The sequence below is a fragment of the Callorhinchus milii genome, unplaced genomic scaffold, assembly GCF_018977255.1.
Source record: "Callorhinchus milii isolate IMCB2004 unplaced genomic scaffold, IMCB_Cmil_1.0 Scaffold18, whole genome shotgun sequence".
NCBI classification, from domain to species: Eukaryota; Metazoa; Chordata; class Chondrichthyes; order Chimaeriformes; family Callorhinchidae; genus Callorhinchus; species Callorhinchus milii.
This window is the reverse complement of record NW_024704759.1, coordinates 13,485,101-13,497,141: the sequence shown is the minus strand read 5'-3', so window position 1 is coordinate 13,497,141 and position 12,041 is coordinate 13,485,101. Positions and strand designations below refer to the sequence as shown.

General features: G+C 41.8%; 1 protein-coding gene across 1 annotated transcript; it reads right to left on the bottom strand.

The window, feature by feature from the left end:
- Window positions 1–769: 769 nt before the first annotated feature.
- LOC103186294 (neuropeptides B and W receptor 2) lies at window positions 770–7,123 on the bottom strand. Its single transcript, XM_007905215.2, has 3 exons — window positions 7,102–7,123; window positions 6,824–6,847; window positions 770–1,690 (listed from the first exon to the last, which is right to left on the bottom strand). The coding sequence occupies exons 1-3, from the start codon at window positions 7,121–7,123 to the stop codon at window positions 774–776; spliced, it is 963 nt and encodes a 320-aa protein (XP_007903406.2). The 3' UTR covers window positions 770–773.
- Between the last annotated feature and the right edge of the window lie 4,918 nt (window positions 7,124–12,041).

The window sequence follows — 12,041 nt, the reverse complement described above, 5'->3', positions numbered from 1 at the left end:
ACATGTTGGGTTGGTGGAAATCTCCCAACCTAAAATACGTTGCTACAGAAGTAAAATGAGTTTCAGACATACAATATTAATGAGAGAAAACAAACATTATATGAACCAAGTTTCTTTTCGAATATCTCCTATCACAGAATACAAGCATTTAATAATGATTTGGTCACTCAATCCACGACTGTTTGTGGGACGCTGCTGTGTGCAATCGGCTGCCGTGTTTCGCCTACAAAATAGTCAATTCACTTTATATTCTGTGAAGCTCTTTGAGACGTCTCAAAGAAATAATAAGGCGCTCTATCAAATGCAAGGATATTTTTTATTTAAGCTAGCAAACCGAGTCTGTCCTAATAAAGCTCTGGTGTCTATTACTGTAATATAGGCTGGAAAGCGTTGATGCGATGTGCAGTTTTACTGTTCTAGATGCGAAATGGGCAAATATTAATACCCAGTTCTGCTCAATTAACCACAAGTCGTCAGTTCCATAAAGCGTTAAATATATTATTTTCTACATTTACCTTATAAGGGCTTTGCATGAGTTGGGATTTCCTTCACTGTTAAGTTGGGTTAAGAGTACAATCAACGCCTAACATCAGGTGGCGACAGAGACCTGGAGCAGCTGTTACTAAACCATGTACATGGACCACTGGTTATCAAATAAAATGAACATTGGACTTAGTGGGGAATCCAGAGCAGCCAAATTTGAATAGGCACCTTGCTTTTGTACATATATATATATATCAAATGCAAGGATTATTATATCAGCCCCCGTCTCTCTAAGTTGTTCTACACTCCAATAACTTCTTAAAACTCTTCTGGAAGTTATCGTCCAGAAAGGCGTAGAGGAAGGGATTCAAGCAGGAATTGGCGTAGCTCAGACTGGTGATGAAGTAGGCGATACCTATGACCAGGGATGTCTCCTGGAGGTCTGTGGTCAGAGCCACGATGGTGGTCAGGTGGAAGGGAGTCCAGCAGAAAAGGCACACGGCCAGCACCACAAAGACCATCAGAGTCACTTTCTTCTTCGCCTTGTCCAGGGCTTTGGCATTGGAATTCAGCCGCATGTTCCTGAGCCTGTAGAGCATCCTGGTGTACAGGACGCAGATGGTGGAGACCGGGATGGCGAAGCCCAGGATCAGAGTGTAGATCCTGCTGGCTTTCAACCAGGCGCGCTCGGGCTTGGGGAACACCAGGACGCAGCTCTTCCTGTTCAAACTGTCGGTGTAGACCTCGGCGAAGACGGTGAAGGGCAACACGATGAGGAAGACCAGGAGCCACACGCACAGGCTGACGATCTGGGCCGCCCTGTAGGTGCGATGGGGCAGCTTCCTGGAGCGCACGGTGGCCAAGACCACCAGGTAACGGTCCACGCTCATCACGGTCAGGAAGTAGATGCTGGAGAAGATGTTGTAGTGGTCGATGGACAGAATCAGTTTGCACATGAGTTCCCCGAACGGCCAGTGGTGCAGCAGGTGGTCGGCTATGTTGATGGGCAGGACCAGGGTGAACAGGTCGTCGGCGATGGCCAGGTTGAGGATGAAGGTGTTGGTCACCGTCTTCATTTTGGGGGCTTTGAGGATCACGTAGATGACGGCCGTGTTGCCGGTCAGACCGGCGGCGCAAATCACCGAGTAGATGACCGGAAGGACGACGTAGAAATCCGGGAAGTGCTCCGGCAGCGTGAAGTTAGCCCCCGTGCCATTGGGAAAGCCACAGAGGTCCTGGGGCCCGGGGCAGGACTCAGAGCCATTGGGGTCCATGGTGACGGGGTGGGGGTGGGGGGGGGGGTGTAGTCTCCGGGGGGGGGGGGGGGGGGGGATGGGGGGGAGTGTCGGTATCTGCCCCTGAAATACAGGAAACCAATCAAACACCTGAACACCACCACAAACCCACAGACCCTCACGGGCACTGCCTCTGGTTTCGGTGTGAGAGCGCTCTGCCCCCGGGGCCGAGGGCCGGTGTTCCCGGAGGATTTCTGGCCCAAACGTACCCGGTGTTGGGGTTCAATCCGAGATGATGGACGGGATCCGCGGCTTCTGCTGCACGAACTCCAGGTCCATCCCCGTGGGAACACCGCCGGTGCCGGAACGCGGGGAGAGAGGGGCAGAGCTCTCCCCGGGAGGGCTTTGGCAACTCCCCATCTCCCCGGTGCCAAAAGGCTCTCAGAGAGAAGGTAAGTCGGTCGGTCGGTCCTTTGGTAGATCGGTCGATACCTTTTCTGTCCGTTTACGACTTCATCTTAAATGAAATATTATTTCACCTTTAGGAACGGAAAACACAGACCATTACGGTTTCCATTATAACTCCTTTTTTTGTTATGTATATATATATATATACACACACACACACACACACTCGCCCTTAAAAACAAATCCAAGTTTCTGTATCAGTTACTTTATTTAACACAAGTTTGTGTCTAATTTGTGTTCACATCACCTTCGCCACTGAAACCGGACCCGACAGTCACAGCAAATAAAACCCCACACCATTCAGTGCTGAACAGCCACCGCTCTTCATAGCAAAACATTCGAGTTATTTTTCAGGACTCCCCACTCCCGGAGTTACTACTCACTGTGCGATCTGTGGAGAGGAAAAGAAAAGGCAGAGAACTAACTCACCAGAGATGCCATCGTTTAGCGAAGAGACGGCACTGGTTCTTCGGCGGTCGAGTAAGTAATTCACAATCACATCATAAGTGAGTAATGACAATTAAGTATTTCTACTCAGAGGTATGTGGAGCTGTGGAGCTGTTCGGACCACAGGTGTGAGCTGTCCCGAAGGCAGTTCTTTCTGCTGAAGCTCAAGTGCGTGTATTACCTTCTCCTGAACCTCTCTCAAACTGCGTCTAAAGAAAGGGCTGCGCTCTCAGTCACACCGACTGACGTCTGACTCCCATTGGATTTCACTGAACACCTCATCCTCTCCCCCCCCCCACCCCCCCCTCTCCTTAAACCACTTTCCTTCACCTCCCACTACCCCCCACACACACACACACACACAACCAACTGGAGTTACAGGCATCCACTGCAAGAACATTGGTGCATTGGTGTAAGAAACGAAGTGTGTTTAAAATACTGTACATCTTAATGTATTTTTTTTGCTCGCCAAGTCAGAATCAGATGACATGTTTATTCAAGAGAAGCAAAGCAAAAAAAAAAAGGGACCATTGCACCTCTGATACTTTGCTTTGCAGGAGGTGCGCTGTGTCCAGCGATGACATGTTTGAAGCTGTTTTGAGCAGCTGCTGTAAGTGTGGTTTGTGCGGATGGCTTAGGAGACTTCGGGGAAGTAATAATAATAATAATCCTTGCATTTGATATAGCGCTTTTCACGTCGGGAGGACCTCCCAAAGCGCTTCACAGAACACACTGCAAAGCGAATTGACTGTATATTTGTGGGCGAACGCGGCAGCCAATTGCGCACAGCGATGTCCCACAAACAGTGGTAGATTGAAAATGACCAATTTATTATTATTATAAGTAGAATGGACAGTGATACTATTTCTGATTTGCGCCCAAAACGAATCGCATTATCTTACCCGAACATTTCCCATTGCTCAGTTTCGCGAAAAGCATCGGAAAGCCATCCGATTGAGACGCTATGAGATACAACGTTATAAGAGGTCTTGATGTGGTGAGTGAGGGCACAGAGCAATTTGGGACTGAGATAAACTAAGCAGTGAGACGCTACAGTGTCATTGAAAACGTGCACCTGATCATCCTGGAGAGATTGGGCATTAGGATAGGTCCTATGAAAGGTTTTGCTCTGATGGGTCAAACAGTCGTGACTTGTTCCTAAAGCAGGACCCATCCTATTGTTGTGCATTAGTTTAGTTGGAATTAATTTCACCGTAAAATAGTGGTGTCCTATAGCTCAGTGGTTAGAGCACTTGCACTCAGGATCAATTCCCGGGCAGGGCGAAACGTTGGGCAAGATTCCTAAATCCGCACGCCTCTGTTCACCTATCAGTAAGTAGGATCCCGGCTGTTAGTCGATTGGTAGATCACGTTTCAGGAGGTAATAACCCCTTAAAAATAATAATAGTGATAATTTGTCAATCAATCTACGTCTGTTTGTGGGACGCTGCTGTGCACAATCGGCTGCCACGTGTCACCCACAAAATGCAGTCAATTCACTTTGCAGTATATTCTGCAAAGCGCTTTGAGACGTCTTGAAGACATGATAAGGCGCTATATCAAATGCAGCTATCATTATTATATTATATATCCCACCATCCTGTTTGATTTTTTTCAAATTGTTACTCCACAGTTGGCATTGAAAGTAATGATTCTATCACCCTTCCCAGATGCCTTTTTACCTCACCCTCTGCCAATTCTATCCAATTAGTTATATGCTTGTGATGCACATTTCTCACTGTGGTGAGATAGTTTACATTCATCAATGTTAAATTGAATTTGCCACTTGTCCCCTCAATTGCCTAGCAGATTTCAAACCACCTGTCACTCTTTTGCTCAGTCTCTAACTGCTGCCTATTTCAGTGTCATCAGTATATTTGATGAGTTTCCATTTAGTACTGATATCTCAGTCATTAATGTAGATTAGGAACAGCAGGGATCTAAGCACTACCCAAGGAAATTCCAATGAGTATTGGCACCCACCTCCCACTCAAACACTATTCCTTTCAGTTTCCTATTTTTTCAATCAACTTCTTATCCAATTGTCTCTTCTATCTTAGGTTCCTGTGGCTTTTAGTTTAATTAGAACTCTTTCGGGTGGACTTCATCAAAAGCTTTCTTGAAGATCAAATACCGTCTATCACTGTCAGTTTCTAATAACTATTTTACAACATCCTTAAAGTCAAAGACATTTGTCAAGCAGGATCTTTGCAGCCTGCTATTGCTGAACAAGTACTCTTACTGACAACTCTTTTTCAACATTGTCCATTATATTAGCTGCTATTGATGGTAGGTTGATGAACTTGTGGGCATTTGGGTCAGATTTGGCAGTCCCTCCACCTCGCGCCCTCCTATGCCTCCTTCAAGACCCATCTCATAACCCTCCTCCTCGATCGTGCTTTCGATCACTCTCCTCTCCCCCCGCACTGCCCTCCACCCTCCCCAATCCCAGCTCGGGTCCGAATCACTGAATGTCCAGCACCTTGGGACGTCCTCCCGACGTGAAAGGTGCTGTACAAATGCAATTTTGTTGTTGTTGTTGTTTGACTTATTTATAAGATCAAGAGTTTGGATTTTCAAACCTATATCACATGGAGGGTATTTCTTTCACTGACTCAAGAACAGTTCAAGTTGAAAGCAGTAAATCATTGTTGACAATTGAGCCTTATAACCAGTACCTTTTGTTTTACATTTAGGATATTCTCTTGCATGGCATTTTAGTCTTCTCTTCAATATTCCAGGTAAAGCAGTATGTTTGGATGTTGAAAGTCTCCTTTAATTTGATCCATCTCTTTGTTCAAATGTATTTTAGTCACTCAAATTCAAATTCTGCGCTTTGTTTTACACATATGCTGACAATAAAGTGGGACAAAGCAGTACCAATTAACATTTAATTACTGAAGTTTTTATGCAGCTTAATTAAAGCAATGGCAAGCAGCTATTTCACTGTGAAAAAGATAGATGACTCAGTAATTCCATTTAAGAAAGAGAATGCTGTTTTTTGGAAAACAATTAAGTCTGGATTGTTGAGCAATTTAAACTGTAAACTGTGACATATACATTTATAAAGAATCCCAAATAGTCATTAGGACATTTCAGAAGGAATGCCATTTGTAAATGTCATGTTATTAAAGTATAATTAGAAAATGAAAGGCCACCGAGTAATTTATGGTCATGAAGTTCAGGTCCTCACAGCTAGAACCGCAGTGAACTCCAAGCGTAAAACACAAAGATATTTCTAGTAGCACATTTCATTTGTAGATGTATTAAATGGGCTTGAACAACATTAATTATCCATTTGGAGCCCAGGTAGGTTGCATTATAACAAGGTACTTATTATACGATTAAGCGACATTACTGAGATGATATAACAGTCATTGGCAACGTGTAATTGGAGTACATTTTGAATACTTAGAAATCTTCAGATAAGTGTGTAGCGTTACCAAGAAGCCAAATGGTTGGAAACGGCTCCACGACTCATGCTAATATAATGTACTGGAAGGGAAAGTAATCACAGCATCATTGGAGAAATGCAGATCCCTTGTCCTCTGGCACACATTGCCCATAAAAACACACGGTCACTCCACTTTACAGTATATCCTGTGAAGTGCTTTGAGATATCCTCTCAACATGAAAGGCTCTGTACCAAATGTAAGGATAATTATCGATTGTGGAGGCGGAGGTGGGGTGGGCGAAATAGCACAGAGCTCCATATATGAATCAGAGATTTTGATTGGTAAAAGTTTGCAATGCAAACAAATCAATTCATCTGACATAAAATCACCGAAATAATATACTACATGAATGGCAGCAACTGGGAAGAGGAAAATACTACTGCTAATAATCCTTGCATTTGATATAGCACCTTATCACATTTTCGAGACGTCTCAAAGGGCTTCACAGAATATACTGTAAAGTGAATTGACTGTATATTTTTGTGGGCAGCCAATTGTGCCCAGCAGTGTCCCACAAACAGGAGTGGATTGAGTGATCAGAATAGATGGCGTGTGAAAGGGAAATGCACTCACTCTGTAAAACTAGGTGGCAGTAGATGAATAGGAGAATTTGAATAGCAAAACTCATGAAAAACATAGAAGGAGAAATCCCTCAAATGCAAAACAGCATCTCAGCATTTCATTCATCCTTCATTTTGGACATGATATATTGATGCCTAATAATGTTGTCTCAATATTCATTCCTGCGGGAGTGATTAGCTATTTGGGAAACAAACTAAGCAGTGTTTCTCAGTATATATTATCTATAAAGCTATAAGGCACTGAGTGCCAGGATTTTGATTCATGGAAATGTATCTGGTAGAGACATGGTGCATCTGCTATGTTAAAACGTGATTAACAAAACTTATTTATTCGTGAAAGTTTCACAAAAGAGATCAGTCTGAATACTCTGGTCCAGTCCTGGGCTAAACATGTGCAAGAGGATTTATGGTTAGGTTTTATTAAATGTTTACCGCTAGTGTTCAATTGCCCCATTTCCTCACGATGGAAAACAAGATACAGTTATAAAGTATTTACAGAGCCCCTCACGCAGGATAGGGGGCTCTACATAAATGCGCTTCACAGTGATGAAGCCGGATGCGGAGGAAGGAGGTAACCGTAAGCACAGTCGAAGAGGAAAGTCGTCAGTAGTGATCTATTTAATACACGAATGGCTGATAATTTACATTTCATATAATATTATTCATAGTCTTATAGATTATAGATTCATATTCTCAAATGCAGATTGCTCTTGACTTTCTAATTCCTTTTACAATAAGAAAGGCTGATAAAACAGAATGGCACTAACCCTTTTGACTGTTGGTAAATCAAACATCAGCAAAGTTAACCTCTTGATCGTATCGTATCAGGTGCCTGGCTCAGTTGGTAGGATTCCCGACTACGAATCCAATAGTTCAAATGTTCAGGCAGACGTTAAAGATGCCTTGGTGTGATTCAACAACAACAACTGGCATTTGCATGGCGTTTATACATGCATTTATTATACTCTCACGCTGGAGAGCATCCCAGATTGCTTCACAGTGGCAGACGCAAAAGAGAAAATTGGTCATTCATTCCATGGTGGTTTGTGGGACATTGCTGAGCGCAAATTGGTTGCTACGTTCACCATAAATACACAGTCTCTAACTTTTACAGTAAATGCTGTAAAGAGCTTTGAGACGTCTTGACAAAACTTTATCGAATACAAGGATTATTATGATCCTATTACTGTACTGCTCCTGCTGACCAGCATGTGATGGGGAATGGCGCTATGCCTCAAGCAAAGAGCTCCTACTAATTGCCTGGCCATTACAACTGATGACTCCAATCTGTCTCTCCATTAAATTTGTAATAAAAACAATATTATTCTATTGAGAGCAATAAACCATTATATTCAAACGTAACATTAAAGTTTCATTTGCCTAAATTGTCATTTATACATTAGTCTACCACATCCAAGCTATTTCACTGTAAAGTTTGAGGATATTATTATTATTTAACTTTGATTAACTTTAGGGAGAGGAGTTAAGACTTAGTTTTAATATTTCAACACAATTAAAAGAATGTTACATTTGCATTTTTCTGTTTCCAGATCCTTTTAAAATGTTTCATATTGGACCAAACTTGGGGAATAAACTAATTTTCCCAACAAAATGCTTTATGTTTGCTCAATAATAATTTGTTTTATAATCTAATTCGTAACAACATAGTGTAGCTTTAAATATAAATGAAATCCAATGGGTTCATTTAATATAATACATCTTTCATTAGCTTTCAGTATCAGTCATTAACCACAGCATCATAACATCAAGCAAGTGTCTTTCGCATACAAAACTATTTAGATTATTTTAATTTGATGGCAATAGTCTAGATTGCCAACGGAAAGAAAATATGTAAGAAGCATATTTATTATCCATGTCACTTGGCTCTGGAATTGATGTGATACTCTCGACTTGAATTAGTCGTAAACTTGAAACGAACCCTCGGCCATTCACAATGTCACAATGTGATTGAAGAAAATTCTTATGATAAACTGAAATGAATATTCATAACCACTGTGAAGAAGCACGCCAATTAGCGCTAGTCTAAAATGATGCCTGTTTCTTATAGATGCTTTCCATTTGGTGAGTGGGTGATAACCATTAATGATTCCTGAAAGCTCACTGCGACCATGCACACATAACTCTCTGTGACTGCAATTGAATCAGCTGTTTTGTGTGGCATAAAAGAATGTCATTTAACGAAAGATTTGGTGGATGCGTACACGAGGGAGCAGGGAACAGAGTTGTATGTGCGTGGCGATAGGGAGAAGGGAGGTCCACTGGTGACAGACACCAAGTCAACTGATCAAGTGGCCATTCTTCACGTGTGAGGTTGGCAGTGAGTGCCATGCACTACTCAGTCCTGACCCAGGATCCACAAAATCCACCTGCAGCAGTGATCAGGGCTTGGCAATCAAGAGCAGGGAGACCCTGGCTGATATTGCTCTCCTCAGCCGAGGTTTAGTTGCACATCTATTGCAGCTCACTTACAGCGTCTTTAATGTTAAACAGCGTCAAAGAGCTTTACGCCAATTCACATAGTCGAGCTGACATTCCAATGCAGTGCTGGGCATGTGTTGCGTTGTTGAAGGTGTCGTCCTTTGGATGAGACATAAAACCAAGGTCCCGTCTGTCTGTTCAGGTGGATGTTAAAGATGGCGTGGCACTTTTCGAAAAGAGACAGGAGTTTCTCCCGGTATCTTGACCAACAATCCCCCAAATAAAATTGGACATTCACTCCTTGGGTGTTTGTGGAACATTGCTGTGCATAATTAGGCTGCTGTGTTCGCCTACAAATACACAGTCACTCCACTTCACAGTAAATCCTGTGAAGCGCTTTGGCAGGTCCTCCCAACGAGAAAGGGTGCTACACTAAATGCAATGAGTATTATTTATTGTTTAGCTGCAGAATTCAATGTTTTACACCAAATGGTCTGTCTAACCATCTCTGCTCAGCAGCCTGGGAGAATTATGTGCTACAAATAGCAATGAGCAACAGATTGTTTTCCTGGTACTTGCTTATCTCCTGAATGATCCAAAGTTTTCACAGTCTTCAGTTGAGATAAATGTGCAAAATATGCAATTGTGTTGCAGAGAGTGTGTTTTCTAGTTATGTAGCTGGCCTGAAGATTTATTACTCGTAAGACTTGTGCTGTATAATTTAAGAGAAATGTAGCATCAAGTCCTTGTAAATCATCTTCTCTGCTGAATTAAGATTACGTGGCACTGTCAGCAGGTCGTTCCACTGCCCAATCCTATTCTCTGAGACATCTGCTCACAAGGTCTTTGAGGCAAATTTGTAGGGCAGCAATTGTTGCCCTGAGATCAGACAGCTCAGAACAGAACAGAAATTGAACAGACAACTTTCTGATTCGTTTGGCATAGTGATGTCAAGGAAGTATAAAAAGAGATGCAAGGGTTGTTTATGGTATTGGATTGTTGGAAACAGAGAATATAAAGGAGTTACTTAATACACCAGTCTTGGGGTTGAGAATCATTATAATTTTCACCCAAGTTTATGAAAACAATATGATTAGCATTGAAATCTGCCATTGAAATAGTCTTCTGCCAAAAAATGATGAAGCAAACTAAAATAAATGGAGGTGGAATTAGGAATAATATGGCGAAAAGATGTTTCTTTAACTGATCGGGCATAAGAGTTTGTGCAAAGAGTTCAGCAGACAATTACACTGACTGTGATTTGAATCACATTGAAAATCACGAGTCTGGAAATTATCAGTTTATTAGCTTAACATCTCCAGTGAAGAAGATATTGGAGTGTGATATAATGAAAATAAATCAAGAGAGCCTTGCAACAAAAATAAGGGCAATAAATCTAAACCAACAGGAGTACAGCAAATTGGGTCGTCTCAAGTAAATTTATTGGAATTCTTTGAGAAGTGACAGAGTTGTGTCAGGCTGATGGATCTCATATAGCTCGAATTTCAGGAAAAAATTGACAGGAAGATGAATTGCTTAAGTGAAAGGTTATGGAATCTGGGCTGAAGTTACAAATTGAACTACTAATTGACCTGATCAGGGGAAGCTGCGAGTAATTCTTAATTATAATGGTTCTAATTGGGAAGCTGTGACTAGTAGTTTCCTAAGGTTTGATCCTGCTGTTCATAGTGGTTAGTAATTACTTTGACAAAGGCAAGTTGAATATCTGAACCTGCTCCTGATGTGGAAGTAAGTTTGACCCGAGAAGGCAGACATACTGTCAAGAGAGTTCCAGCCATTTAGGGATTGGGAAGATTACTGCTGAGAAATGTGAGGTATGGTGTATATCAGTGTAACTAATTTGATGACATGATACAAGGCAGATTGTAAAACAAATGCAGTCGGCAGTTCTTGCTCTTGATACATTAAGTGGCATAACCCTTGGAGGTAGGGAGAAACTGGAGGCAATTATAACGAGGACAAATGTCTCATGAATTTGACCTTAATGGCTGCTGAAAGCCCAGATAGACATGAAGAAATTGCACTGAGATACCCAATAGGCAAATCATAGATTTTCTGTAGTTTGATGCACTCCCTGACAGCTTTGGTTCTGCAAGTGATACTTCAAATCCACACTTGAACTTTGGCGTTGAGTTCCAGACAACAGATGTATTTGGGATAGAGTTCCAAGGTAACGGTTCACGTCTGGAAACCCATAATAAAAATAATAATTGCATTTGATATAATGTCTTATCGCATCACGCCATTGAGACATATGTCTCAAAGCGCTTCACAGAATATACTGTAAAGTGGAGAGACTTTTATTACATTTTATTGCATGCTCATGTTTACAGTTGATATGATGGCTCTTTCGTGGTATTCTTGTCAAGAATCTGTCTCAATTCTTACCTGAGAAACTATCTCGTATTGGTTTGTGATTGCGGATCCCACACTTAGCTCTCTGCTCTAATTCTAGATTAGCAATTGACAAGGCTAGGGAATGCGTTACGCCTTACTGGTGGGACAGAATAGTTTTGCTCTGCAGTTGGCTTAGGCGCTACCTGTTCCACAAATGGCTGATGCTTAAAAGTGGTAAAAGTGTTCTCAGCACTGATATTTCTACTTTCTGGTAAGCAATCCAGAAAAATCACTGCAACAAACATTGTTACAAAACTCTGAAGGAAATCACTGCAAAAATATTTAAAAATGTTATATATAATAATAATCCTTGCATTTGATATAGCGCCTTATTACGTCATTGCGATGTCTCAAAGCGCTTCACGGAATATACTGTAAAGTGAATGGACCGTATATTTTATGAGCAAAATGCGGCAGCCAGTTTTTATGCAAGATAGTTTCTGTAAGCGTGGCTCAAATTTCTATTTAAAATCTTTCTGTCTTTGTGTGCACAAGAGACCTACAGCGTTGAAGAT

Coding starts and splice junctions, on each gene's coding strand:
- LOC103186294 (XM_007905215.2), bottom strand. CDS start 7,123: ATGGGGCAATTGAACACTAGCG. Junction 6,848..7,101: donor GGGGCAATTGAACACTAGCG/GTAAACATTTAA, acceptor TTTCCCAAATAG/CTAATCACTCCCGCAGGAAT. Junction 1,691..6,823: donor TCACTCCCGCAGGAATGAAT/ATTGAGACAACA, acceptor CCAATGGCACGG/GGGCTAACTTCACGCTGCCG.